The sequence below is a fragment of the Acanthochromis polyacanthus genome, chromosome 12 (assembly GCF_021347895.1).
Source record: "Acanthochromis polyacanthus isolate Apoly-LR-REF ecotype Palm Island chromosome 12, KAUST_Apoly_ChrSc, whole genome shotgun sequence".
In the NCBI taxonomy this organism is placed as follows: Eukaryota; Metazoa; Chordata; class Actinopteri; family Pomacentridae; genus Acanthochromis; species Acanthochromis polyacanthus.
Window position 1 is genome coordinate 3,353,542 of NC_067124.1, and position 27,217 is coordinate 3,380,758.

The following is a 27,217-nucleotide window of genomic DNA, read 5'->3' on the forward strand; positions in this document are numbered from 1 at the left end:
TAAATGCAGCCTCCTCTGCTGCAGATATGCTGCTCCTGAAAACGCAACATGACACTACCTGACTGCGCTGCAGGGCGGTTCACATAGACAATGTATGGGACGTGTTGATGTGACGAGCTCTCTGGAAACATACCATTACTTTACCCTGCCTGGCTCCACTCCAACTGTTCAGCTGTAGACGCAGTGTTAGCAGAGCTGTCTGAGTGGGAGGGGACAGACATCTTTCCACAGTGGAAAATAGTACATTAGAATAGTGCAAAATATGGTAGTCTGTTTAATTAAGCATGTCACTCATAGCAGGACGCTAGCTACGTAAAATGCAAAATAAGCGTAAATCACACACTCAGTGAGCACCAAAGCAGTGACACAAAATCTAAAGTGACACTGAAAAAGATACTGATAGTATTAAAAAATCACAGTAAAAATACAGACATGAAGATTGTGACTGAAAAGTGCATTAAAATACAAAAAGAAAAAATAATGATAGTAAAATGAAATGTTTTTTTTTCCCCCAGTGGAACCTTTTGCAGTGGTAAGTAATACTTTAGATACCAATATAACTTGTTCATATACTAATGTTTTTTCAGTTCACATTTTGCTTTCAGTGCCAGACTTTATTTTCTAGCTGCAAGGCAGCCAAAGACTAAGAGAAAAAGCTAGCACAAAATTGCAGACTGTGTGAATGTGAGTTAATAGGCTCATCAGTACAACTTCCTCACATGAAGCACGACTTCATGCGAGGAACACTTTCTAAATATGCAGAAGTTGCTTATATGCAGGTTTCTGTGCATCATTCAGTAACTTACTATGTAAAACAGCACCATATAACTTTATGGTACTCACAAAAATGACACATTATTCAAATAATTAATGAAGTAAAAAATATCACTATTTGCATTGACGACCTGTCCAGGGTGTCCCCTGCCTTTGCCCGAGTCAGCTGGGATAGACTCCAGCACCCCCTGCAACCCTAATGAGGATAAAGCGGTGTATAGAGGATGGATGGATGGATGGATGGATATTTGCATTGAGATGTGGAGGTTCATTTCAGGAATCTTGATTCAGTGATAGTCCTATCCGACAAGATAAACCTTTATTAAACCCACAGTGAATAAATGTGCACACTTACATTACAGTGTGGGAAATAATTTTGTTTTTCTTTCAGCTACTCAGCAGTGTTAAACATTTTTCAGAGCAAGAACATATGAAAACATAATTCAAAATGGTAAGTAGGGCTGCACAGTGATCAGCGGTTAGCAGTCACCCTGCAGCTAGAAGATCCCCTGTTCGCATCCCATCCTGGGATCTTTCTGCATGGAGTTTGCATGTTCTCCCTGTGCATGCATAGGTTTTCTCAAAATACTCCAGCTTCCTCCCACAGTCCAAAAACATGCTGAGGTTAACTAGTAACTCTAATTTGTGAGAGGTGCGAGTGTGATTGTTTATTTATTTCACAATTTTATTTACATTCATATTATATGTTGGTTTTTAAGTTGTGAAAAATGAACTCCCATGTAGTCCTGTGATAGACTGTTACCTGTCCAGGTGTCCCCTGCCTTCACCCTCAGTCAGCTAGGACAGACTCCAGCCCCCTGCAACCCTACTGAGGATTAAGCAGTGTATAGATAATGGATGGATGGATAGATAAGTAGGCTGACTGCAAATTTGTTATCCAGGAATATAACCTGCTCTGGAGCACATTAGGCATTAAGCACCATGGCGATGTAAAGAAGTGAATCACTTTTGTAGTCCTAAAAACTCAGCTTTAAACTTGAAGTAATCCTGCTAACCCACTAGTCCTGATTTGGAGTTCAGACCTCAAAGGTTGATGAGAAAATGAGACAGTTACCCATACAGAAACTCATCAAGGTGAGAAATTTTCACATGTAGTGTTCATTAGTACAGTTAAAGAAAATACAACATTCATAAAGGTTAATATAAAAGTAAGACCTTTATTAAAAGGCTATACATTACATTGTGTGCACAAAGATATGATTATTACAAAAGTAAAAACATGGCTGGTTGTCAGTCCAGAGTTTAGCACAGTGATACAATGTCAGTGGTTAATGACCAGCAGGTCCAAATGTATTGAAAATAGTTCATTTCTATAAATTAAATCTTCATCTGTTAGCATGCTATGAAAAGAAACTAATATAAAAATCTGAACCAAAGCTAACTTACAGTGTAATGTAGTTCAGACTATTAATGCAGGTTCAGAGTGGAAATACTTTTGCACCATCATGACAGGATAACATAAAAGAGTGTGAGACTGCACTTGGATTTGTTTTCACATATGCCATAGAGATGACAGTGTGAGACAGGTTACACTGCAAAATGCAATAGTGACAAAATAAATCATTATCAAATACTACAGATGTGCACAATTATGTCATATCTTTACAATGACAAACTGGGAAGAGGGGGCAGGAGTAGCTCAAAACCCAGTGCAAACATTTGTTTTCAGCCAGCAGATCATTTCTAACAAGATCGATCCTCATATAAATGGTTTATTTAGCAGCAGTTTAAGCAATTGAGTTGTGAAAGGGTTTGCTGTGAGTAGACTTGCAGTGCCCTCTCTGGTCGGCTTTAACAACTCTGTTACACAAAAGAAGGTTCTAAAGTGGATGTGAACTAAATACATTTCATGGAAATCTGCAGGGTAAATACAACACACAGTTACAGTACCCGTGGAGCACAGTGTGTCTAGCACATTTATCATATCAACAAAAATGACAGACGTTAGTGGCATTTTTGAAATTATCTAGGCAACAAAAAAAAATAGATCAGTGCAGGCTGGAAATTGATTTGAATCTACTCAGAAGAACACATTATTAGTGATTTTAAATGTGCCTTTCCAAGCACATTAGGAGCCTCAAAGTCATTCCGGCTATACTATAATTATGACCCCAACTGTAGTGCATCACAAATGAAAGTCAGAAATCCATAATGGGTCTCACAGTACAATGGATTTGTATGCAGATGACTTCCGATTTTCATCAACTTTTCTCAGCTGAGCCAGTGCCAATTATAACTACCTTCAAAGCTTGTTCTGAAACACTGGGAGACCTGAGATGGTGTAGTGCTGGAAGAGCTCATGAACAGCTGGTCTTGTGAGCACAACATTTTGAAATGATCAGACACTGCAAATATTGCATACATTCAAAAATGGAACGCATACAGTTTTGGCACAAGCCAAGAGAGGGTAGCTGTCTGTTGTGTGTCTGCCTTCATCAAATTCCAACATTTGACAGCAGTTAAAAAAACAAACATTCAACCTGGAAAAATTAACAAGGGCATGAAGGCAAACACCACCCCTGCATATAAACACCCATACATCAATTAATCAGAATGAGGAATAACTGAAGTTATACTTAACATATTTCATCTGCAACAATGTAGAAGCCTGTCCTGAATCAGCTCCAAGTGTCTCACTCAAAGCGAGGTAAATCTGCTACACCTCCACACCAGCCAGCTCTGGGGGCATCGGGGACTTTGGATGCTTGCTTTCAAAGTGCTGCTTAAAGGTCTTCGGATCAGGCATCTGTGTCTGAGAAAGGGTGGGAAAACAAAAAGCGGTGAATTAGAGAAGGTAATATGCAGTATGAAGCATATGCTGTCTGTTTGGTGTATCAGTGGGTATAAACAATCACGGATATGTGGTCTTTTACAACATAATAACTTTACAGGTCAAAAGATGCACTGTGCACCACATTAAATTTGCTAGCTTGTTGCTGCTTTGTCAGAGCAGTTACCTTCAAGTAATGACTAAAGGAAAACAAACACTGTATCTACAAGTAACGACACAGGCATCCAGTAAAATATACAGAAAGGAAGCAAATCCAGAGCTTGGATATCACGTCATAACCTTCCCAGGTATTTACATTATCATCCCGGCCAACACAAAGGCAGTCAGTCTGTAACTTCAGCAGCAAACACAGACTGTGGTGGAGGTATGAATACACAAAAACATTTCACAAAGCACTTGGAGTTCTGCCAACATTCATACTCGCAATATGCATCTGGACTGTCACTGAAGAGGGCACAACAGCCTCAGAAAGATGCAAAATCTGGGCAGAGACTCAATGCATTACATAACAAGAGCTTAGATTTCTTTCAAAACACAAAATGGATAAGTGCTTGCTCTAGGTTTTTAAACATACAGGAGGAGATTTAGTTAAGAGCTCAGTCTATCACTGTGTACTCAGGAAGCCAGGATGGAAAGGAGTTTTGACCAAGATGAACAATCATTATCTTCTCTGAGTGATGGGACAACTGAAACATCCAGATGGGTGGAGGAGCACAGTGGTCAGGCCGGGGTGGAGACTTTGACATGGCTTGGCAACAGGGAGGAGCAGTTCTTTTCACTACACTGTAGGCCAGCTGCAGGTTTTAACTGAATGCTAGCAGCAACTAGGCACCAGTGTAAAAACACGCCTAATAAGGTGATAACACAGTGAGGCTAGGGAGAATAGATGGACTGGGAAGTGTAACTAGAAACTGGAAGGATAAAGGAACAGGGTCCAGTACAGGTTGTGTCTGGATCATGCCATTAGTCTCTCTGATACACGTTTATAAGAAGCTGCTTTGTTGAGAACAATTTAAATGTTTCTCAGTACTGTAAAGCACATGGAAAGCTTCCAATCTTCCAAGTTCCTTTCTAACGTCATGGTTAAATGTTCAGTGTTTCACTGAAGCACATACCCGACATACAGTGCACGTGTATACTAAAGCAGCCTTAGCTGCAGCCTTCTGGTCATGACCTTTGCTCTTCTTGATCTCCGCCTGTTTTTTGGCATTTTTCTGCTGGGACTGGAACTTCTGGTGCCCACGGGCCATATTTGATGTTACACCTGAAGAAATTATACAGGAGTCTGATCAGCACAAAACCACGAAAAAGTCACGTGCCACAAGAAAATATAAAACGCAGCTTGAAAACAATGATTTTTAGTGGGGGTGGAAATAGATGATGAGGCTTTGAATAAAGCAACTTGGTAGTTTGCAATTTGAGAACATTTTTCTCATAGTCGCAATATATTTCAAAATGTGCAAGACAGCAGTGGCTGTGAAAAATCTTTCAGAACTAGGTTAATTGCCACTTTTTGGGTCACATGGATAAAGCAATTAACTTAGATATTTCCCCAAAGAAAATCAGACTGCAGATTTCCAAAGTTATTCTAGACACAATATTAAAACTAGGTCAGTGTTAGGGTTGTACGAACTCTGTTTCTGACTGATCGTGACGGGAGACGGACTGGTTCTGATAGTATAATGATGTACCTTGCAAAGAAGCAGCTATTTTTCTATTGGATTGGAAATTTAGAACTCTTTCGATAACAGTTTTCATTAAAATGTCATCCAGCAGGAACACTGTGGGTGATGTGAGGTCATGCTTTGCTCTCACACGGCCAGCGTTACCTGAGAATGGCTTTAGCAGCACCGTTAGCCCATTGTGATGAGCAAGAGTGACGGTTGAGAAAAATTACTGAGAATAGCAAGGTTATCTAATTTACACAAAACTCACGCATTTTGATACATGAATATGGCGTACATAGTAATATAACATGAATGTTAGTTAGGACTAATTTATAGAGACAAGCATTTTGTTAGCCGGTTGCTATCACTGCTACTTGGCTAGCTAGGTAGCTTGAACAATACGGACAGACACATACGGAAAATATGAATTTGGTTAAATGTAAGCATTAAACAGTCATTAATAATCATTTTGTAAACGTCTTACCCGTAATAACAATTGTGTTATTGAAGATAGCTACCAAAATACCATTAAATAAACGCTAGGTGAAGTCCGCCGGACCTTCCGCTGTTTCCAGTGTTGCCCTCACTGCGCTTGTGCGCATGCTCAAGTCGTAAACTGCGCACAGTCATGTGTTGTCAGCAGCGCTGAAGAGGCTCATCTCATTTCTTCATTTTGAGCCTCCTCGTCTACTCTGTTCTCCGTCCTCCTGCCAGTGACCTGGAAATCGATCTTAGCACGCCATTTTGAAGGACGTTTCCTCTCCTAAAATTCCTCTGGAGGAGAGAGGAGGCTTCTTGAAGAGCTATGAGAGAGGAGGTAGTGCTCCCTCCTCTTTTCTCAGTTTGACCATTATTGATTCCTTTCCTTGATCTCTCTCCTCCTGTCTCTCCCACTAGAGGGAAGACACGAGGAGAAAGGAGCTGAAGCAACAGACATTTTTAAAAAAAATCAGACATCATTGCATTGTAACTGATATTTTTAAAATGTGCCAGTACAATATGACTTTCAATTGTTTTATTAGAAACTAGTATGAAAGACTTGTGACTACAATAAAGTATCACATTATTATGATTTGTATATGATAAAGTATGTCTGAGATTCCTAAAATGTATCTTGAGGATAGAGGCTGGAGGAGACTTGCAAGAGGAGCTCTAAGTGAGGGTGAACAGGTGTAACCTCAGTGTATTCTCACTTGGGTCCACTCACCAAACAGCAGTTCATGGTGACCATCTCATATTTGTTAGATTTGTTTTTCTGTACATGCATGTGTTATTATGTAAAACGAGTAAAATCTGGGGTCATAGGTGACATTAATTTTTGAATTCTTGGGTCTTGTCGATTTTTGCATTGTTTTCTTCCTCATTTTGGTTTTCTTTCAATCTGTAGAATAATGTTTGTGGAAATGTCATAACTTGATAAATAATGTAGCTAGAGTTCTGAAATTTTGCCGGCTGATTGATCTGGACATATGGTCTTCAGTTGTACAACCCTGCTTTGATAGAATAATATTAACCAGTTTTATTAAGGTGCAAATAAGAGACATAAAGACATGAACCACAGCTGGAATATTGTCGGGAGCAGAACTGACAAATGTATGGATATAAAATATATCTGTCCATCATGATATATGTAACTTTATAACTGTATAGTACTCATTTGTGTGCCATCAGTCTTTCATATGTCACCACATGTTTTGTTTTGTTTTTTAAATATGGCATTGGTAAATTTTCATCACATTTTGCCACATTCTGTATGACTATTTTTACTCTTCTCTCCTCACATCTCATTCTCCCCTCCTCTGTTCACTTATCAGGTGGAAGGGAATAAGACATGAGAGGAGTCGAGGAAAGGAATCAAGGATGTGGAATGGTGATGAGGAATATATTCCAGCTGTGTGTCACACCTGTTTCATGACACACATGTGCATCCTCCATTAAAATTTCCAGCAAACCTGCTCTCTTTTTGTTCCTCCATCCTCTCGATGCATGTTAGTGAGATGGTGTTCTCAGATTGATTCCCGGGTCACTGGCAGGAGGATGGAAGACAGAGGAGATGTGGAGGCTTAAAATAGAGAAATGAGATGAACCTCAGTTTGATTTGTGAGGGCATGCAACAAGTGGGAAATCGTCTGACAGCACGTGAAGGCAGCATCAGTTCCATCCTTGCTCAAATGTATTTTCTATTTTACAAAAATAAATAAAAAATGCAACAGAACAGAATTGTTTAAGAAAGTTGACCACATCTGTAGAATCCACCTTTAAATGTCTGTTTCTGTCTGCACGGTGCAAGATTAAATACCTACCACAAGGTGTCACGGTACAACAATAAGGCCACACTGCTGCTGTTGTAGTTATTGACACCTGATTAATGGTTAAGATATTGGCTTTTTAACAAGACAGAAGACTATCTAGTCTAATTAAGGAGAAAAGAATCAGCATACTCTGATCAGTACGTGCCATTTTATCTCTGATTAATCTCCCACTTTCCAAAAGAAAGACTTAAAATGCTAAAGAAAAACAATTAAAACGTGAGTGGGAAGGATGTCTGTCGTAATTCTCTACTTTTCAGCTACAGAACAGCTAGCACCGAAGCACAACATGACTTCAAACAAACGCATCGCTAAGGAGAGACAGAAACTGAATTTTAACATCAGCATGTCCACCTTTCCCTTATTCTTTAAATCACGCCTTTCTCTTCCGGACTGACCAATAGGAAAACGTCTATGCCAGTGACGTAATGCAGGTAACCAATCAGCAGCGCAGCTTCCGCTTGCTTGTTTATCCTGCCTCTTCAGGTGCCGCACTGGCCATCTCTTAATTCAGCAACTTCTTCAAACAAATGTTAACTTCTACAGTTTACTCAGCGTGGACTCACGTTTCACCACGGACTCTGAAAAATCTTTCTACGAGGCTGCCAAAGATTGCAGTGGATTTTATGTGCTGTTTGGACTAAGAAGTTAAACAGAACCGGTGTCTTGCGGGTCCAAATTTTTTCAGCGTCCCACTTACCTGCACCAACTAGAAAGTCCAGTTTAACGCGCAAGACCTAGAAAACACCAGAGTCCTATAGGCAACATGGACATGGACAGGTAAGAATAAGCAACTGATATCACTTTTTATATCTGTTCATTTTACTTCAGTTTTGGTTAAACGTTAAAGTTTTGAAATGTATTTGGTCTGTTTTTAATTTGCACATTTGCTGCCTTTCTCATCAAATAAAACTCGTATCGTTTATTGCTTTCACATCTGTAGGATAGAGTACGCAGTAGTAGTAAGTAGTGGCACCACAAGAGATAAAAGGCCATAAAATACATCGTAGACACAGAAATGATTACATTAATATGATGCTAATATCATGATTCTGTGTAACCAGAACCTTAGGACGATGCACTGGGGTGCTGTTTTGTATGTGTTGTAATCATGTTTATTTTTATTCTTAACTGGGAATATTATCAGTTGGACAGTATGTGGTTTTCAAAAACTGAGATCTCACGCAATTTATTGTTATGCCAGTGCCTCTGAACTACATCATTATCCGATGGTTTTGTTAGTTAATTGTGATTTATACAAGCAGTTAATCCTCAGAAGTGAACTTGCATAAACACAGCTCACATGGAGCGGGCCACTGATTGAAGTCTGGTGAGAAACAGCCTGGGGCATACCTGGTGGCTTGGCAGAATGACTTCTCCTAATGACAGATCGGCTTTGCAGTAACAACGCAGCTTACAGTTTCTTCCCATTGTTTTGTCATCTTCTCAGTAAACGGCTGGTGGTGGTGGTACCGAATGAAGTGTCAATGCCCTCCCGCAGAGTGTACAGCAACGAGGACGAGGCGTGGAGGAGCTTGCTGGAGAACCCACTGACAGCTGCCACTAAGGCCATGATGAGCATCAATGGAGATGAGGACAGTGCAGCAGCTCTCGGTTTGCTGTACGACTACTACAAGGTACGAAAGGCTTGGCATTACAGCGGAAAGAGTAAAAAGAAAACGTCCACATAATTTGTTTCTGATCTTATTTGCTGTAACCTGTCAGGTTCCCAGAGAGAGGAGACGTACCTCCAGTGATGGTAAACCCACAGATCCTGCTGCTCTTGGGTCCAATAACTGTGGGAACTTGGAAGATCACCATCTTCAGGCTCTGAGGTCCATGCCTGTAAACCTCTCTCTAAACAGCAGCACCACTAATGAACATCAGGGCTCCAGATATGGAGCGATGAACCTCACAGGAGACAACAGAGGAGGAGATGGTAAAGGTGGAGGCAGTGCACCTCTTGCTTTGGTCAAGACAGAGGGCCAGACATCCATGGCAGTTCCTTGTTCTGGTGGCTTGTACCAAGAACAACCCAGAGAGCAGATAAGGATGGTGTACGAGCAGAGCTGCTATGATTTGTCCATCGCTGGTTACCTGAAAGATGAAGAGAGAAGCACGCCTGACAGCACGAATGAGGATGATGTGGGAGGAGAGGTCAGACTTGTCATCTGGGGGGAGTGAGGTGGAGGTGGAGGTGGAGGCGGTGTTATGTCGTGCTCTAAAAGTCAGGTTCATGTTTATAGACTCTTTATTTTCTTCTTGATGCGTAGTAGTTTCTCACATTAGAAACGCACGGTAAACATTGTCTTCTTTCACAGATGTACCACAGGAGTTCTTCCTCAGGAGATGATGCATTCCACTATAGCCTACCAGTGTAAGTTAAAATGTTCAAATACCAACAGAGACATTAAATGTGCAAATCAAGAGATTCACGTATATGTGCACAGAATGTTCTGATGCAGCATTATTAAAGGATAAGACCATTGATATTCTGTAGTTGTTTTTCTCAAAAAATCCCCTGAAAATAACAAATGCAACACTCTGTCAGTGTGTTTCAATATTTTATAACTTGCCCAGCCTGTCTGTGGCTCAAAGCCTGTTTGTTTTGACTGAAGAACTAAATCTTTGAAAGCAAAATACAAATATGTTGTGTCATTTTTCAAAAGTGATGAGTAATTTCCTGAAAAAAGAAAAACAAACAAACTGGACACAATTTTTTTGTTGCACAAATTACTTACTCAGGAGGAAATGGTGTGTTTTTTGGGACTATTGTCAAAGTGGATTAATACACTTTTGGTATTGTAGCGGGATAGTGTATATGGTTTTCCAGTCCAACAGAGTGATTTGATTTGTCAGTAGGCTCAAGTCATTGTTGGGTTTGATCTTTTCAGATGTGGTGACATGTGCCTTTGATAACTGGGAAAAAAAGTGGAAGTTTAGACCCATTCTGTCACAACGACCACTTATTGTTGTAATAACTTTCTTGTCATTATCCTTTTGCTGTGTAAAAACACAACTTTCCCTCCATCAAACTGCTCAGTCCAGTTAAAAAATAAACCTACAATCTTTTTGTTTTATTTTTAATAAAATGTTGACACGGTTTGGACTAATTTTGCTTATGTACAGTAGTACGGTTGTTCTCATGTCAGAGGAAATAGCGTGTCTTCTCAACAGTTCCCAGACTTTCTGACATGTGCTTTTGTTCTTACAGTGACAGTTTCCAGTACAATCTAGAGGCCAGCATGTCACTTCGGCCGCGGCAAGGAGAAGGACCTATGGCTTACCTGAACCGAGGCCAGTTCTATGCTTTGACACTGTCCAAGACTGGCTTCAAATCATCTCTGTGTCAGTCCAGAGGCAAAGTGAGTGAAGGGCCTGATGGGAGCCCATCCAGTAGGGAGCAATGCACCACAAGAGGCTCTCAGCTGCAGCAGGACAGTATTGTACAGGTGAGGGAGGTGAAATAGTACACCAGTAGGAAGTGTAGAGGCAGAGAGTTTGACTGCAAGCCTATTACTGAGTAGCCTGAAATATTTTTGCCTGATTATATGATATGTTTGCTTTGATGCCAGAGTGTTATCATGGTTGTCTTTGGAGAAGACAAGTGCAGAGACGAGCAGCTGAAGAATTGGAAATACTGGCACTCCCGCCAGCACACTGCCAAACAGAGAGTCCTGGACATTGGTAAGATGATTATTGTTTTCCTACTCACTGCCAGGCCTACTGTCTAGATTCATGGCTGGAAAGGGTTTATAAATGGAGCAGATGGGAGTAGGCACACACATTTCAGCACTGAATGTCACACTTAGATATAAAAATGATATTCCTCTAAGCTGAACAAAATCATCAAGATAAACAGAGAGTAAGCAGGTGGCAAACCTGCAGCAGGCTGCAGGAGAATCCTGTCACATATCCTGAGGTGAAACTCAATACAAATTTGAATAACAGTCAATCCTCAATTCCCACAGGAATTCTGTGAAGACACAGCCTATGAGTCTTACATTTGCATAGACGTTAGCAGGAGGAATACTGTAGGTGGGGGCCTGGATTGCGGCCATATCCTGTATGATCAGCAGGAGACAGGCCTCAACCTGTGTTTTAAAACTCAGTGGAATGAACCAGCAATGTCTTACATTGTGGTGGTTTTTGTCTGGGGTAAGCCTCTGCCAATAGCATCCATGGTACTGGCATTGACTTGTCATGGACAAGGTAGGGGAGCTTAAATTACTGTGGCCTTGTGGGAATTTTAAAGTCTGTTTAAAGACAAAATGGCCTCATAGTTCAGTTTTTGGTAATGCAACATTATCCCTCACTGCAGTTCAGTTCCACTGTGTTTTATCTGTGTCTAGTTGGGATCCCTTTTCAAGTATTGATTGACTGATCCAATAAAGTGACCTTAGTTTTCATGGCCCAGGGACATTTAGTATTTCAAAACTGCAATGTCCAACAAATGCACATACAAAGCTATGTAACAACTTCATTGACTATCTCTCCTCTGTGATCTCATGCCATGGACTGAACTACTTCTCTGTATTTAAAATGCTAAAACTAACTTCACCTTAACAACTAGAAAAGCACTCAGAGAGTGCAGACCTCCGCCAAGGATAGAGAGGAAAACGGGAAACCCATGCAGTAAAGGATCATGAGCTGGAGTCGAACCTGCGTCTCTGAAACAGTTCTGTTTATGAATCACCTTCTTAACCAGTTGAGCTATCTGGACACCTTGCTCCATTTTGTTGGACGACATACTAACCTATGATGTTTTTGTCATATTTTGGACCACCAATCAGCTCTTCCTCTTACCATAGTCTGCATCCCCTCAAAATTTCATGTGAATCTGTCCAGGCGTTTTTGAGTTATCAGACAGACAGACAGACGGACAGACAGACGGACGGACGGACAGACAGACAAACAGACAGACGCCGGGTGTCACATAACCTCCTTGGCGGAGGTAATAATGTGCTACTTATGCATCAGTGTGTCAATATTAACAATGGAAATGCACTGAAATGGTGTATATAAAAGATGGATTACTCTAAATGGCATCATGCTGTATTGAAGGAAACTTTAAACGAGCATTTGAAACCACAACCTTATTAGGAAACTGCTTCAATGAGGGAATTAATCCATTAACAAGTAGGATCATTTTCTCATAGACTGCTATACAAGCGGTCATCTTTTTGCAACCACATGAGTCGCCCCCTGCTGGCCATTAGAAAGCATGCAGATTGAACAAATACACTTTATATAACTTCCACAACAACCACCTAAACAGTTTTCTCCCATTTTCTTCCTTTAAATGTAGCCGACTACAAGGAAAGCTTCAGCACAATAGGGAACGTGGAGGAAATTGCCTACAATGCCGTGTCTTTCACATGGGATGTCGGTGAAGAAGTAAAGGTAAAAAAATATATAAATAACAAGTAGAGAAAGAATAGAGACATGATGCTGTTTAAGTCAAAGCAAGAAAAAAGTATCTTTGAAAAATGAACACGCACCCTGATTGTTATCTCGTTGGTTATGCTCTACATTTCTTTTTCAGGAAATTGTGGGAAAACCACAGTTATTTGTTCTGAGGACTCAGTCTGTACTCATCTGTTGACACCTCATAGCTTCAGAATTGTTGGGAATCATATACCAAACTGCTTCATCCTCCCCCAACCTTTTTGTTCTCCATGACAGAAGGAGCGTCTCCTGCTTTGTGTTAAGTCGTTATTTAAGGTTGCAGATATAACGGGCGTCCAGCAATAGAGCCTGAAAACAAGCTGCTCAGATTTCACCTTCATAAGGGTGGTCAGTCGGACAAAGACAAACAGCAAACAACACATTAACACCCCCACACACACAAAGAATGAGCCCACCCTGAGGCTGTTTTGGGCCCTGTGGCTCCCATTCACCTCAAGTTTTAATGAGAATTCTACAAACAGCCTCAGTGAAAGATGGGTAATTGCAGCTGTGCAGGTTTGTGGATAAATATTTACCGCTTGGCACACACCTTCACTACACTGTAATTGTTTTTAGTGTGTTCAGATGTTGATATGAGGATACAACATCAAACTGTGTAGTTGCACTCCTGACCGCAGTAATTACCATTGTGCACCATTATTTTAAGAACATAGTGTAGATGTTGAATAGATTAAAAAGCTACATCTCCAACATCAGTCTTTGGGATTAAAGGACGCAGAAATACTTATTCTAGCTTCAGAATGCATCGTTTCAGCTCGATTCTGTGATTAAGTAAATTACGGAGGTTCACAAGAGACACATTTGATCAAATTTGATGCAGCAAAGATGTGGAGATCTGCATTTCTAGTCCTTATTGAGGGATCAAGACCAAAAATCGATGCCCAATATCTGCATCTTTTCATGTCTTTTTTATGACTTGCTAATGCCGGTTGCAAATTTGTTTTTTTTGGTTCTGAATAATACATCTATGACAGTCAGATGAATTGCTGTTAAATCTGTTACAACAGATGTTCAAGTTCCCCTCTCCCAAACCCTTCTTCATCTCATGTCGACATCAGGTCAAAATTCTGCTTTGTTCTGTGCTGCAGTTTGAGATCAAGTCAATGCAAAAGCTTTTGACATTCCCATCAGCTTTAATAGTAAACCAACAAATAAACTAACGTGGTAAACATGATAAATGTGACCTGGATAAGATCGACCTGTTGACTTTAGCATTTAGTTTAAAGCACTGCCCTGGTAAAATCTGAAGTGGGAATATTCCCTCATCGTCTCTCCCAAAAGTCTTCATGAACATCCCCCAAATGTTTTTTCTCATGTAATACACAACAGTAGACAACAGTTTGCTGCATTAAATATTAGATCATTTTAGGTGTGAGTTTGCACACGTTTAGTAGACTAGGATTTTTTTATTTTATGACTGTGATTTTAGTTCCATTCTGAGTGCCCTGCTGTAGCTCTCAGCTAAAGGGTGAAAGAAGCATTCCCTGTCCACTGATTACAAGAGCAGCTCACCTCAGCTTTGTGTTGACTGTGAATGGGGATGTGTGGCTTTGCTGCCAAATGTAAACCAGATGATCATTATCAGCCCTTTGTGCTGCACGCTGACTCATAAGCCTCCACACAGGAACAGATGCTGCTGGAAATAAAGTGGAAGAGATTGAGAAAGAACACCACTGTTATTGTGAGGGAATCTGATGCCTGACATCTCACTGCAGTCCTGTCTAGTGCCACCTACAAATTTAGGTCTCCAAACATAATTGGATGGCCAAGCAGACTTTGATGGTCATCCATCCACCCATCCATCCTCTATACACCGCTTTATCCTCACTAGGGTCGTGGGGGGTGCTATCCCAGCTGACTCGGGCGAAAGCAGGGGACACCCTGGACAGGTCGCTAGTCTATCTCAGGGCACTTTGATGGCCGGACATACAAAATTGATATTTTTGGTGCAAATGATAATCTTTTTTCTTTTTGTTTTGGCATGGTTTGGCTGTTGCCAGGCAACAGTCAGTATCCTCATTGTAACAGAATGCGAAATGTGTCGGTAGAGGAGATGAGCGGCTTCCTGCAGCATGACTCTGTTTTTGTGTTTGTTTGTTTGTGCCCAGTTGAGCGGATGGCACTGAACAGCCACTTTACTGTACCCTGGTGAACCTCTTGTTTTTTTGGGAAGGTATTTGAATGTTCACACATGCAGCAAGCGCAAACACAACAAGCCTCCTACACACACACACACACACACACACACACACACACACACACACACACATGCATGTACACACACACACGCACACACGCACACATACGCTAGCAGCAATGCGTCCGGCACTTGTGGAAAAACTGAAATGGCTTGGGTCTGTGGAGGTGTGAATTTGTGGAGGTGTGTAGGAGGCTCATTTGTGCTCCAGGCCTTTCCAGCAATCAACCCTCACCTCTGCAGGTTGAGACACGACACTGTTGATGTTGTGTAGTGGGAAAATTGCTGCTGAGCCGTGATGAGGAATCTCTACCGTTAGCCGTCTCTGCCGACCTGTTGCTCAAGCTGTCAGTCCCGCTTAACCGGAAAATTCAACAGGTTTTTGTTGGTTTAGATGTTTGATGTTAGTCATGAGAATCTGTTCCATCAGGTAACTACATGTGTGAAGATAGAAGATGTTTATCTTCAATTAAATCTAATAGTAATGGTACTATACAGATATTTGGGTGAAGCTTAGTGGATTCTGCTCTGCCACATTCTTATGCTTGGGGAAAGAGTGATTTTGCAGCAGAGCCATGCATTTCGTAAAGCTGTAACGGTGAGGCGTCTGCAACAATATCAATCCACAGCATGAAAATCACACTTTCTTGTAAATCAGTAAATCATTCACGAGTGTGTTTTCACTTGATGCATTTAAATTTGAAGCTCATTTATCATCACCTTTGAGAGAAGTGGGACGTGTTGCCTGACTGTTGCTTTTGGCCTGTGAACTGGTGCTGCTGTTGTGACTCATGACCCTGTGACCGCTCACTCATCACTGCACCTTATGACTCAGGTTGAGATTCATTCGAAAGACAAAGATCTCCTTCAGGTCTCTCTACCACACTATCTGTAAAACAAACTGAATTTTGGCTGAGATGGGGGCAGGCAAACAATCATAATGGGTTCTCACTGTTAAAATAAAGGCAGGAATAGCTTTATCACATCCCACAACCCTTGTTTGCCTTCACAACTCGTCCTGATAAGGGTTCCATTTGATATCTCTGTTTTGATCTCTTACTTGCAAACCATCAACCTACAGCACATTGTTTACAGTTAGATGAAAGATTACACAGATGATAGATGAGATGTTTGGAAGAGTTTTAAAAGATGCTCAAGATTTCAGATAAGACTAAAGTAAGTATGACTCTAAATGTCCTTTAGCAGGACATGTATGAGGGCTGTAGGTGGAGGTGGGACTGCATCAAGGATCAGCTCTGAGCCCCTTCTGGTTTGCTATGGTGATGGACAACCTGACAGATGAGGTTAGACAGGAGTCTCCATGGACTATGATGTTTGCAGATGACACTGAGATCTGTAGTGAGAGCAGGGAGAAAGTGGAGGAAAACCTAGAGAGGTGGAGGTGTGTTCTGGAAAGGAGAGGAATGAAGGTTAGCCGCAGCAAGACAGAATACATGAGAGTGAATAAGAGGGACCCGGGAATTATGGGTCAGTAGTCCAGAGAAATGGAGAATGAAGAAGCAAGCAGGTTGGAACATGTGGAGAAAAGTGTCAGATGTGATAAAAGACTATCAGCAAAAATGAAAGGAAAGGTGCAGAAAACGGTGGCGAGACCAGAGATGTTGTCTGGTCTGGAGACTGTAACACTGAGGAAAAGACAGGAGGCAGAGCTGGAAGTAGCAGAACTGAAGATGCTGAGGTTCTCTTTGGAAGTGACCAGGATGGATAGGATCAGGAATGAGTACATCAGAGGGACAGCACATGTTAGAGGCTTTGGAGATAAAGTCAGAGAGACCAGACTGAGATGGTTCGGACATGTACGGGGGAGGGGTAGTGATTTTATCAGTAGAATAATGCTGAGTTTGAACTGCCAGGAGGCCTAGAAGAAGACCAACGAGGAGGTTTATGGATGTAGTGAAGGAGGACATGAAATTAGTTGGTGTGAGAGAAGAGGATGCAGAAGACAGGGTTAGATGGAAGCAGATGATTCGCTGAGGCGACCCCTGAAGAGAAAAACCGAAAGGAAAAGAAGAAGAGACTGTCAGCTGAGTCATTTTTATTATTAGAATACAATTTTCTAAACTTTTTTGCCCAAAAAGTCCTGTCCCAGTTCCTCTTTCACTGATATCACCTGTCGTGCTCTTTAAACATTTAAATTGGATGTCTATAAACGCATTAAGTTCAATCAATAATATTAGAAATTACACACGTGGACAAAATTGTTGGTACCCCTCAGTTAAAGAAGGAAAAACCCACAATTCTCACTGAAATCACTTGAAACTCACAAAAGTAACAATAAATAAAAATGTATTGAAAATTAAATAATCAAAAACAGCCATTACTTTTGAATTGTTGATTAACATAATTATTTAAAAAAACAAACTAATGAAACAGGCCTGGACAAAAATGATGGTACCTCTATAAAAGATTGAAAACTATTTGACCAGAGTGACATGATTAACTCAGGTGTGTCATTTAATTGACATCACAGGTGTTTCCAAACTCATAATCAGTCAGTCTGCCTATTTAAAGGGAGACAAGTAGTCACCCTGCTGTTTGGTGAAAAGGTGTGTACCACACTGAACATGGACAACAGAAAGCGAAGGAGAGAATTGTCCCAGGACATCCGAAAAAAAATGATAGACAAACATCTTAAAGGTAAAGGCTATAAGACCATCTCTAAACAGCTTGAAGTTCCTGTGACAACAGTGGCTCATATTATTCAGAAGTTCAAGACCCACGGGACAGTAGCCAACCTCCCTGGACGTGGCCGCAAGAGGAAAATTGATGACAAATTGAAGAGACGGATCGTTGGAATTGTATCCAAAGAGCCCAGAGCAACCTCCAAAGAAATTAAAGGTGAACTCCAAGGCCAAGGTACATCAGTGTCAGATCGCACCATTCGTCGTTGTTTGAGCCAAAGTGGACTTCATGGGAGACGACCAAGGAGGACACCGCTGCTGAAAAAAACTCATAAAAAAGCCAGACTGGAATTTGCAAAAATGCATGTTGACAAGCCACAAAGCTTCTGGGAGAATGTCCTTTGGACAGATGAGACCAAACTGGAGCTTTTTGGTAAGGCACATCAACTCTATGTTCATAGACTCAAAAACCAAGCATAGGAAGAAAAGAACACTGTCCCTACGGTGAAACATGGAGGAGGCTCAGTAATGTTTTGGGGCTGCTTTGCTGCATCTGGCACAGGGTGTCTTGAAAGTGTGCAAGGTACGATGAAATCTGAAGACTATCAAGGCATTCTGGAGAGAAATGTGCTGCCTAGTGTCAGAAAGCTTGGTCTCAGTCGCAGGTCATGGGTCTTCCAACAGGACAACGATCCAAAACACACAGCCAAAAACACCCAAGAATGGCTGAGAGAAAAGCGTTGGACTATTCTAAAGTGGCCTTCTATGAGCCCAGATCTGAATCCCATTGAACATATGTGGAAGGAGCTGAAACATGCCATTTGGAGAAGACACCCATCAAACCTGAGACAACTGGAGCTGTTTGCTCATGAGGAGTGGGCCAAAATACCTGTTGACAGCTACAGAACGCTCATTGACAAATACAGAAATCGTTTAATTGCAGTGATTGCCTCAAAAGGTTGTGCAACAAAATATTAAGTTATGGGTACCATCATTTTTGTCCAGCCCTATTTCATTAGTTTGTTTTTTTAAATAATTATGTTAATCAACAATTCAAAAGTGATGGCTGATTTTGATTATTTAATTTTCAATACATTTTTATCTATTGTTACTTTTGTGAGTTTCAAGTGATTTCAGTGAGAATTGTGGGTTTTTCCTTCTTTAACTGAGGGGTACCAACAATTTTGTCCACGTGTGTAACTGTCTTTGTTCAGGCCAAGGACTGTGTATGGATCAGGCTTTTACTTTTACCACATGAAACGACAGAAGCTGAACAGTTCAAACATTTATCTAAAGCTTTATCCTTAAATCAGTGAACTATTTCAACCATTTATATCTAAATGTGGATTAAAAAGGTCTATAAATAAATCCCTCACCTTTAGCTCTCTGTTACCATATCCAGTAATTTTAGTGAATTGTCAACCATTTATCTATGAATGTTTTCCCCCCAAAATTAGGATCATATCTTAATATTTAAGCATTTCTTCATTACTTTTAACCTACTAGTTCAACCATTCACCAAAAAAGTTTGAGTTACTTTTCTACAACTTTGGACTACTGTTTGAATCATTTATCTGTTATTTTGATGTAATTTAGATTTTAAACTTGTTCATTACTTTTAGCTTACTATTCAAGCCTTTCTTATAAGTAAGGGTTATTCTTTCATTACTTTAACAGTTTCTTCCTCTTTATTCATTACTTTGAGTTATCTGTTTTAACAGCATGCCAGCAAATCATATTTTAAGTATGCTCTTTTTAAAAATCTTTTTATCCTTAGCATTTAGCTAACTGTAGACTTCTCTGGTTTCTTGCTAACTAGTATCAATGCTTATAGTGTTAAACTGTTACAGGTGAATTATTTTGATGATGCATTTTAATTATAAATTGTATTTCTTCAGATTAAATGAGCTACTTTACAATCATACCACTTGGCAGTTGCAGAAATGCCTTCTGTGGGGAATCTGTGCTGGATGACATCTGTGTCTCAGTTTAGGTCTCAAAACTCAAGACATCGACCCTGTCTTTTGCTTAATTTTTGTTTCCTAGGTCTTTATCTCAGTTAACTGTCTGAGCACAGACTTCTCCTCGCAGAAGGGTGTGAAGGGGATGCCTCTGATAATCCAGATTGACACCTACAGCTACAACAGCTGCAGCAGCAGGCCCATCCACAGGGCCTTCGCTCAGATCAAGGTCTTCTGCGACAAGGTGAGCTGTCAGTTGTCTGGTCTGGTCAGCAATGAGCAGATAAATTACACTTGGATCTAAGTTGTGTTTTTATTATTGACTGTTTGTACTTATTTTTTATCTCTCCTTTTCCTCGTGTATTTTGCAGGGTGCAGAAAGGAAGTTGCGTGATGAGGACAAAAAGCAGCTCAGGAAGAGGATGAAAGGTGGAAAAATGCTTTCTGCTTCATTTCAGCAAAACAATGAAACTACGATATTCATTTTAATTACATTCACATAATATGTGGTCGTGTGTTTGACTTAAAATCCACTGAAACAAGGTTACAAAGCACTTTTCTGGAAATATTAAACTGAATGGAACACAGAGTAAACAGTAAATGAGCACAACAGTCGACATGAAAAGCAAAGCAAATCAATTAAACCTCATTAAATCTGTACTTTGTGTGGTTGCCTGGCAACAGATGCTGAGTCCATGCTTTCTCTGAATTAGGTAAAAATGGCAGCTCAGGGCAGACTTCTCCCATTAAGAGGGCTGAAAGCACACTGTTCAAGAGCTTGCAAGACCTGGACTCTCAGCCTGTTCTCTTCATTCCTGGTGCTTACTTTGGAAACCTGCAGAGAGCAGGGCAGGTGAGGCACCACTCTCTCAAACACACACACACACACACACACACACACACACACACACACACACACACACACACACACACACACACACACACACACACACACACACACACACACACACACACACACACACACACACACACAGAGGAAGTGGAAGTGTGTGCATGTAGTCCTGCCTCTCATGCTGCTTTTGTATTATTTTTGCAGGTGTTTGCTTTCAACACTGAAGAGGTTGACAGAGATGGGTGAGCATCATGTGTGCAGCTCGCTGCAGTGTGTGCACTAACCTTGAGTACTTTGTTTTTGATGATTTCTCCATGGTGATGATACCACAAAGGGATGGCTCAAGATATGGATTTGTGATATTTCATTTTACCTTTCCTTTATAGAACAGAAGTAGAAATAAACATGTTCCAGTTGCTTAGAGAAATGAATGATTTCAAAGCAGAGGTGCGCTTGTATTCCTTTTACATGGTGTGTGTTTGTGTGTGTGTGTGTGTGTGTGTTCATCAGAGGTGTGCTGATGAAGAGGGTTTCACGTGTTGGTGAGGAGGATGTCTGTCCCCCTCAGCCAAAGAAGTCCAAAGTGGAACTGGAAAGAAAAGGTAACATCCCTCTCAGTAGAAGCTCTTATACTACATCATTTAACAGAATGAATGAATGTTACGTCTTCCCTCTTTCATGCTTCATCAGTTCTACTGTATGTGAGGAAGGAGGGTGATGAAGTGTTTGATGCCCTGATGCTGCACACACCAACCCTCAAAGCATTGATGGAGGCTGTAAGTATCAACAAAGTATTGCTCAAACAGCTTCTCGCTAAAATAACTGAGCAAATACGAGTCCACCATTGAACAAAATATCAGCAGTCCATCGCAGAAGACTGAGTCAGTTAGTTGGAACCTCAGGCTGCTTTAACATGTTTAAAATGCATTTTGTCTCACAGATCTCGGAGAAATACGCATTGCCTGTTGACAAGATGGCCAAAGTTTACCAAAAAAGCAAAAAGGGGTGAGTCAAACTCCACACAGGAAAGACCATGAGTCTGCAGTCATGCTAGCAGCTCCTTCCAGCAACATGCTGATGTTTGTCTTGTAATGTTTAGAATGTGCAGCATCTGATTATTCATCATTTGCTGATTAGAAAACAACACATATGTTTGTTTTCTGTGTGTATTTTGTGGCTTATGCTTTCTGATTATTTTCATTTGCACATCATACAGATTAAATTGATGAGGTTCGGTTAGTTTAGTTTTGCAAGTATGTTCTCTTAAACCAACGTATTTGATGAACTTAATGCTAAGCTGAATGATGGCGCTAGATGAAGAGCTAAAGGATGAATTAAATAAAAACTTATAAATCAATTATTAGTGCAGTTCATTCTGAGGGGCCCTGAGTGTTTGTAGCAAATTTCATAGCAGTCCATTTTGGTCGAGACATTTCTCTTGAAGTCATGAATACGAACCTCGTGATGATGATGGAAAAAAATCACTGGATCATGAGATTATTTAAGGTACATCATCTGGGAATCATGAATATCTGGATGAAATTTAGTGCCAATTCATTTGTAGATGTAATGTTTTAGGCCATGTCACATAGCCAGGTATTTTTAAAACCGAATATCCGCCATATCATCCATAATGTTTTAGCATTAGCTCCGTTTGGGGAAAAATCTGCGGCCACACGTCCCTGTTTTCTATAAAAATCTCCATCCACATGTAACCGAATAAATGTAAATATATGTCAAGCTTATCCAATCAGAACAAGCTTCCGTCTCGTGTCGTGACATTTGCGCTCCTAAAACTCTGCTTATTTCTGTCCACACGTTAAAGGGGAACGTTGCGCGATAGCTCGCGCCAAAACACTGGTTTTGGTGCGAGCTATCGCCAGGTAATGTGGAGGTTTTCGTTCACTTCTCATCTCTAGTATGTTGTGGGACACTCATTGAGACCATCCGAGCCGGTCAGTGTGGGTAAATAAGCACGTTAGGGTGGACTTTGACGCGGGGGGGCAAGGTGCCCCATACTTTTCGCTAGCTGAGCTGCTAGCTGAGCTCCTAAGTTGCCTGCCTGGCTAAATACTGGAGCTATGTTGAAAATTCATTTCTCCATCACTCACATGTATGAAATGATATGAAAACAGACCCCAGATTGAAAAAAACGAAGTTCCCCTTTATCGCATACCCGGGGTTTTTCCCACATCTCTGCTTTGGCCGGAGTTTTCCAAACCTCTGTTTTTAAAATCAAAAAACTGCGTTTACGTGTGGATGACAGGCCGAATTGTAGAAAAATGTATGCGTTTTATGATTTACCGGGCTACGTGTGGACAAGGCCTCAGCACAGATCGACACACTGGCAGATAGACAATAACCACAGACGCTATATAAGCAATAAACTTAGCCTCTGGGTTTGAAAAGAGAAGTGGACGTGCCTTCAGTTTACATTCTTTATAATAGCCAGCAGGGGGCGACTCCTCCTGTCTGACTGTTAAGAAATCTATAAGAAAAATAACCCTATTTCTCACTTGATTTGTTACCTCACTAAACCTTTTTCTGATGGATTTTCGGTTTCAATTATTAGATTCAAGTCCCCTTCAATACAGCATGATGTTAAATTAGTAAATTATGGCGTCATTTTATTAGAATAAAATGACAATAAAGCTGGATTTGTTTCAGTGTGTGGTTACCTTGTGATCAACAAGTTACTACGTACTGTATGGTCGTTTCTCCTTGCATTCTCAGTCAGATCCACCTGTCGATCACTGTTGTCTGATTTCAAAGAAGTAAGATGACCATCATTTTCCAAACTAGTGGCTTCAAGCCAGTGTGGGCAATGTCCATCTTTTATGTATAGTCTATACAAAAAACATAAAGTTTAAACCAATGAAGAGTGTACCTTAAATCAGACAATTCTTTGTCATCTGTCTCTTCCTCAGGGTCCTGGTGAACATGGACGACAACATTGTTCAGCACTACTCCAACGAGGACACCTTCATCCTGGCTATTGAGAGCTCAGCTGACTCCCTGCGTGTGACTCTGTCAGAGATCTGATGGTTGTTATCCACAGCACTGTTTTCATTAGACGTTGTCCAGACAGAGGTGATCACGTCTGCCTGTGTAGAAATTTATGAGCATTGTTAGCAGTATTAGATGACGGCGCCATACTGTGTTCCTTACAGGCCATATGGGAGCGTCGGTAGGGTTTGTTTCCCCGTACAGATCACTGGCTCCTCAGGAGGCAAAATCCACAACCGTCTAACTTGCTGCAGCTCTTGTTTAATAGACGTCCTGTCATAGGAGGAAATGTGGCACTGGGAACACAGCCTTATCAAAGTTGAAAACCTGAGGATTTCTGGTTGCAATGTAGGAGTGGGACACGTGAAAGGGTTCACTGTTTGCAAGCTTTACTTTATACCCCACTTTTTCAGTCAGCCCTTACTATAAAAGCTACAGTCAGTTACATCCACGAGTGACAAAAAAGATAATAATGCTCAAATTCCAACTTAGCATCCAGCAGGGAAGCTAGCTTCATTCACAGATAGCAACACTCAGCTAACGATCGACGCCTCAACTACACCTGGGAAAAAGTCAGCCTCTGTGCCGATCACTGTGGACTTCGCTTTGGGAAGATGTTTCTGTTCTGATACATGAATCTGTAAAGCTGCTGCTGGCCTCACAGGACTCACTACAGACAACAGTGAACTTATTTCAGAAGTGACTTATCTTTGTGGAGTCTGTAGCCGGTGACAGCTTTGAACATCTAGCTGCAGCATAGTCCAACCCTCCAAACCCAAAACCAGTCTCCCTTAGACCAACTCGACTGCCTTGGGAACCGCTCACAGAGGTCCAAACACCGTATTCTGAATATCCCCGGAGGCACTGAGGATGGTAAAGGCTCTGTAAAGTTCTTGTCCGAAGTCCTGATGCAGATAGTAGGCCCCGATGTCTTCCCTGTGCTGCCCGGATTGGAGAGAGCCCACCGGTCACCGACTCTCAAACCTGGCCAGAGGAAATCCTCTCGCACTTTGCTTGTGTGTTTCTCCACTTTTCAGCAGAAGGAGGCTGCACTGTGCTGGGCCAGGAATTACAAGCTGAAGTGCCAAGCTACCACTGTAAGGATTTACCAGGTTCTCAGCACAGAACTAGTTATGGCATTTGATGGCATAAAGGAGGCTCTGTACCAGAGGAACGTCCGGTTCCATCAGTTGTACCCGGCTCAGCTGTGCGACTTTCACGGGGACACAATGTTTACTTTCGACTCGCCTGATGAAGCCCAGAAGTTTTATGACCAGAGATTCAGCAAGAAATACAAGTTCAGCAGCCTCCTGTCTTAAACTCTTCATTGTACACCGCGAGGTGTGTAAACTGTCTAATTCCAGGACAGTGTGTTACTGTTTACATGTGAACTCCCTCCGTCAGTGGTCCGTGACTCCAGGTGTGTGTTTTTGTTTTATTACGGTAAATAATATGTGACGATCGGCACACGTTTGTCCGTCTGTTTGTCTGTTCGCAACATTACTCAAAAACAGACTAATGGATTTGGATGAAATTTCCAGGGAAGGTCAGAAATGACACAAGGACCAAGAGGTTAGATTTTGGTAGTGATGTAGCTTATAGTCTGGATCCATAGATTTGTTAAAACTTCTGTATCATTGCCAGATGTTCAGCACAAAGGAGAGCAGATATCTCAACTCTTTTGACTTCCATCTTGATACAGCTTCACCGGAGAACAAATTTGTGTTAATGACACCTGCCTATAAGGTAGAACTTTCAGTTTGTTTAATGGAATTTTTCACTCCCACATGTAAACGTCTCTGAAGATCATGAAACGTGTAACAGAACTTTTGCAAATCCCGGTATACACATATAAATGGAAATATCGAGCTCAACGCATGTAAAGTGTTGCTGCATGTCACGGTTTCCAAATAAAAAATGAATGACAAAAAAAGTTGAAAACCTTTGGATTTGATGCAGGCGTGGAAAGTCTTTCTTGATCTTTTCTACCTTATTAGCTCGTAGGAATTCACTTGTAAACTCTTTGTATAACTGTGACTAATATGAGGCTTTATCCATGCAGCTCGCTGTGGTTTCACAGGAAGAACTCTTTATTTATTAGATTAACAGCAGGGAGCACTGCTGTGGGCTTCCTCTGCGCTTTCTGCCAGCCTTCCTGTCACCTCTTCTTGTGGTGGAAGCTTTGAAATGACTTGATCGGTTGTTTGAAAGGCTCTCGAGTCACAAAAGTCTATGAAAAACATCTTTTTTTGCTCCTGCCGGAGTGTTCCTGGTTATGGCTCATTATTTTGTATGTGTGTAGTTATCGTCTGATGTGTCTTCAGGGATGGTACTCTCATCTTTATGGGCCGTCCATGTTTTATTGTTATTTGATTGGTCGTGGTTTTACTGCATACTAAATGTTTCCTATTGGTGCCAGTGAAATAACTGTTATCCCAGGTTGTCATTACATGCCAGTGTCTCCGGATCTATAATTACATGAGGCACCATTATGAAACAAGGCTGCTAGTCTCCAGGATGCTGTTAAACTGTTCTGCTTCCTCATTGCTTTTCCTCTCACTAAAGAGACTAGTCATTAGTATTTATGACATTCGTTAGGACTCGCAGCGCTCAACTGCTCCATCCATTTACAGTCGTCTACTGATGCTACGGTAAACCAGAGCTCAACAGCAGAATGTTTCTGTTCTTACTCATTGCTTGTTTTTATACCTGATCTGCTGACACTTTATCCTTCCCTCATTTGCTCCATGCAGGATCATGTACAGTCTTTTAAATGAGCCAATAAATACAGTTTTATATGTTGCCTCTCCTTGTCTGTTGCATCAAAGCTGGAGTTTACAGCTTCCATTTTACAGTACAGCAGGCTTTATGAACTATTTCATAGCTTTTTTACACTTGATAAATCATTTGAGTGATTTTGAATCACCAGGTCGTGAATATTTTCATCGAGTGCTGTTCATCCAGTGTGTTTGATGATAATGCAGTTGTTAGTGTCAGTGTCTCTATATGATGTGAAGTGTAAATAAATGGACTTAAATGGTCATACCAGCAATTTTTTAACCGCTAGCTTTTTTTTTAAAAGCCTGGCAACAATCTTACAGATGCTATTAGTTCAGGGACCACATGTAGCCCAATTTGATCTCAAATGACCAGTACAATCAGAACACAACCTATAAATAACGACAACTTAATTTTTTTTCTTTCATTTTAGTGTCAAAAAGTACATTCTGAAAATGCTCACATTGACGCAGCAAAACCTCTCTACAACATTATACTGTCATCTCCATGCCTGACTGGATAAATAACATTCTTTCAGCAGAATTCGATGTTGACCCATCTTCCAAACAGTTCTTCTTTTGAGCCATCAGTCTGGGAAGGGTCACTTTTGTTGCAGGTCGTCTTCATGTGTAAATAATGTTTCTCACTGTGTATCTGTGAAGTCCACAGAAATAGCTGCACAGCCCTTCCCAGACTGATGTGCTTTCATTTTCTTTTTAACTCTTGGTTTCTGGGATTTATTTTAAATT

The 27,217-nt window shown here is 41.0% G+C and overlaps 2 protein-coding genes across 5 annotated transcripts; one reads left to right on the plus strand and one right to left on the minus strand.

Moving 5' to 3' along the window:
* Window positions 1–1,932: 1,932 nt before the first annotated feature.
* LOC110966188 (zinc finger protein 706-like) lies at window positions 1,933–5,881 on the minus strand. The gene is made up of 3 exons (XM_022215476.2): window positions 5,738–5,881; window positions 4,702–4,850; window positions 1,933–3,547 (listed from the first exon to the last, which is right to left on the minus strand). Exons 2-3 carry the CDS (start codon window positions 4,834–4,836, stop codon window positions 3,452–3,454), a joined length of 231 nt encoding a protein of 76 aa, XP_022071168.1. The 5' UTR covers window positions 4,837–4,850; window positions 5,738–5,881; the 3' UTR covers window positions 1,933–3,451.
* A 58-nt stretch (window positions 5,882–5,939) lies between these two features.
* LOC110966187 (grainyhead-like protein 2 homolog) lies at window positions 5,940–26,488 on the plus strand. 4 transcript variants are annotated; one of them, XM_051956422.1, is made up of 16 exons: window positions 5,940–7,996; window positions 8,109–8,342; window positions 9,013–9,199; window positions 9,288–9,719; window positions 9,884–9,939; window positions 10,777–11,014; window positions 11,138–11,249; window positions 12,871–12,965; window positions 19,917–20,075; window positions 20,203–20,260; window positions 20,545–20,684; window positions 20,889–20,926; window positions 21,195–21,286; window positions 21,375–21,460; window positions 21,625–21,689; window positions 23,612–26,488. In XM_051956422.1, the coding sequence occupies exons 2-16, from the start codon at window positions 8,329–8,331 to the stop codon at window positions 23,724–23,726; spliced, it is 1,887 nt and encodes a 628-aa protein (XP_051812382.1). In that variant the 5' UTR covers window positions 5,940–7,996; window positions 8,109–8,328; the 3' UTR covers window positions 23,727–26,488. The 4 variants fall into 4 exon arrangements, with proteins under 4 accessions (XP_051812382.1, XP_051812383.1, XP_022071167.1 ...); XM_051956423.1 differs by having other exon boundaries at window positions 5,940–6,070; window positions 6,151–8,342; XM_022215475.2 differs by having other exon boundaries at window positions 5,940–8,342.
* Window positions 26,489–27,217: the final 729 nt, after the last annotated feature.

Excerpts from the sequence above, each read along its gene's own strand:
- LOC110966188 (XM_022215476.2), bottom strand. The coding sequence starts at position 4,836 with ATGGCCCGTGGGCACCAGAAGTTCCAGTCCCAGCAGAAAAATGCCAAA. Across the intron at positions 3,548-4,701 it reads ACACGTGCACTGTATGTCGG|ACACAGATGCCTGATCCGAA; the intron begins GTATGTGCTTCA and ends ACCCTTTCTCAG.
- LOC110966187 (XM_022215474.2), top strand. The coding sequence starts at position 8,945 with ATGACAGATCGGCTTTGCAGTAACAACGCAGCTTACAGTTTCTTCCCA. Across the intron at positions 11,015-11,137 it reads AGCAGGACAGTATTGTACAG|AGTGTTATCATGGTTGTCTT; the intron begins GTGAGGGAGGTG and ends CTTTGATGCCAG. Across the intron at positions 21,461-21,624 it reads TCAAAGCATTGATGGAGGCT|ATCTCGGAGAAATACGCATT; the intron begins GTAAGTATCAAC and ends TTTGTCTCACAG.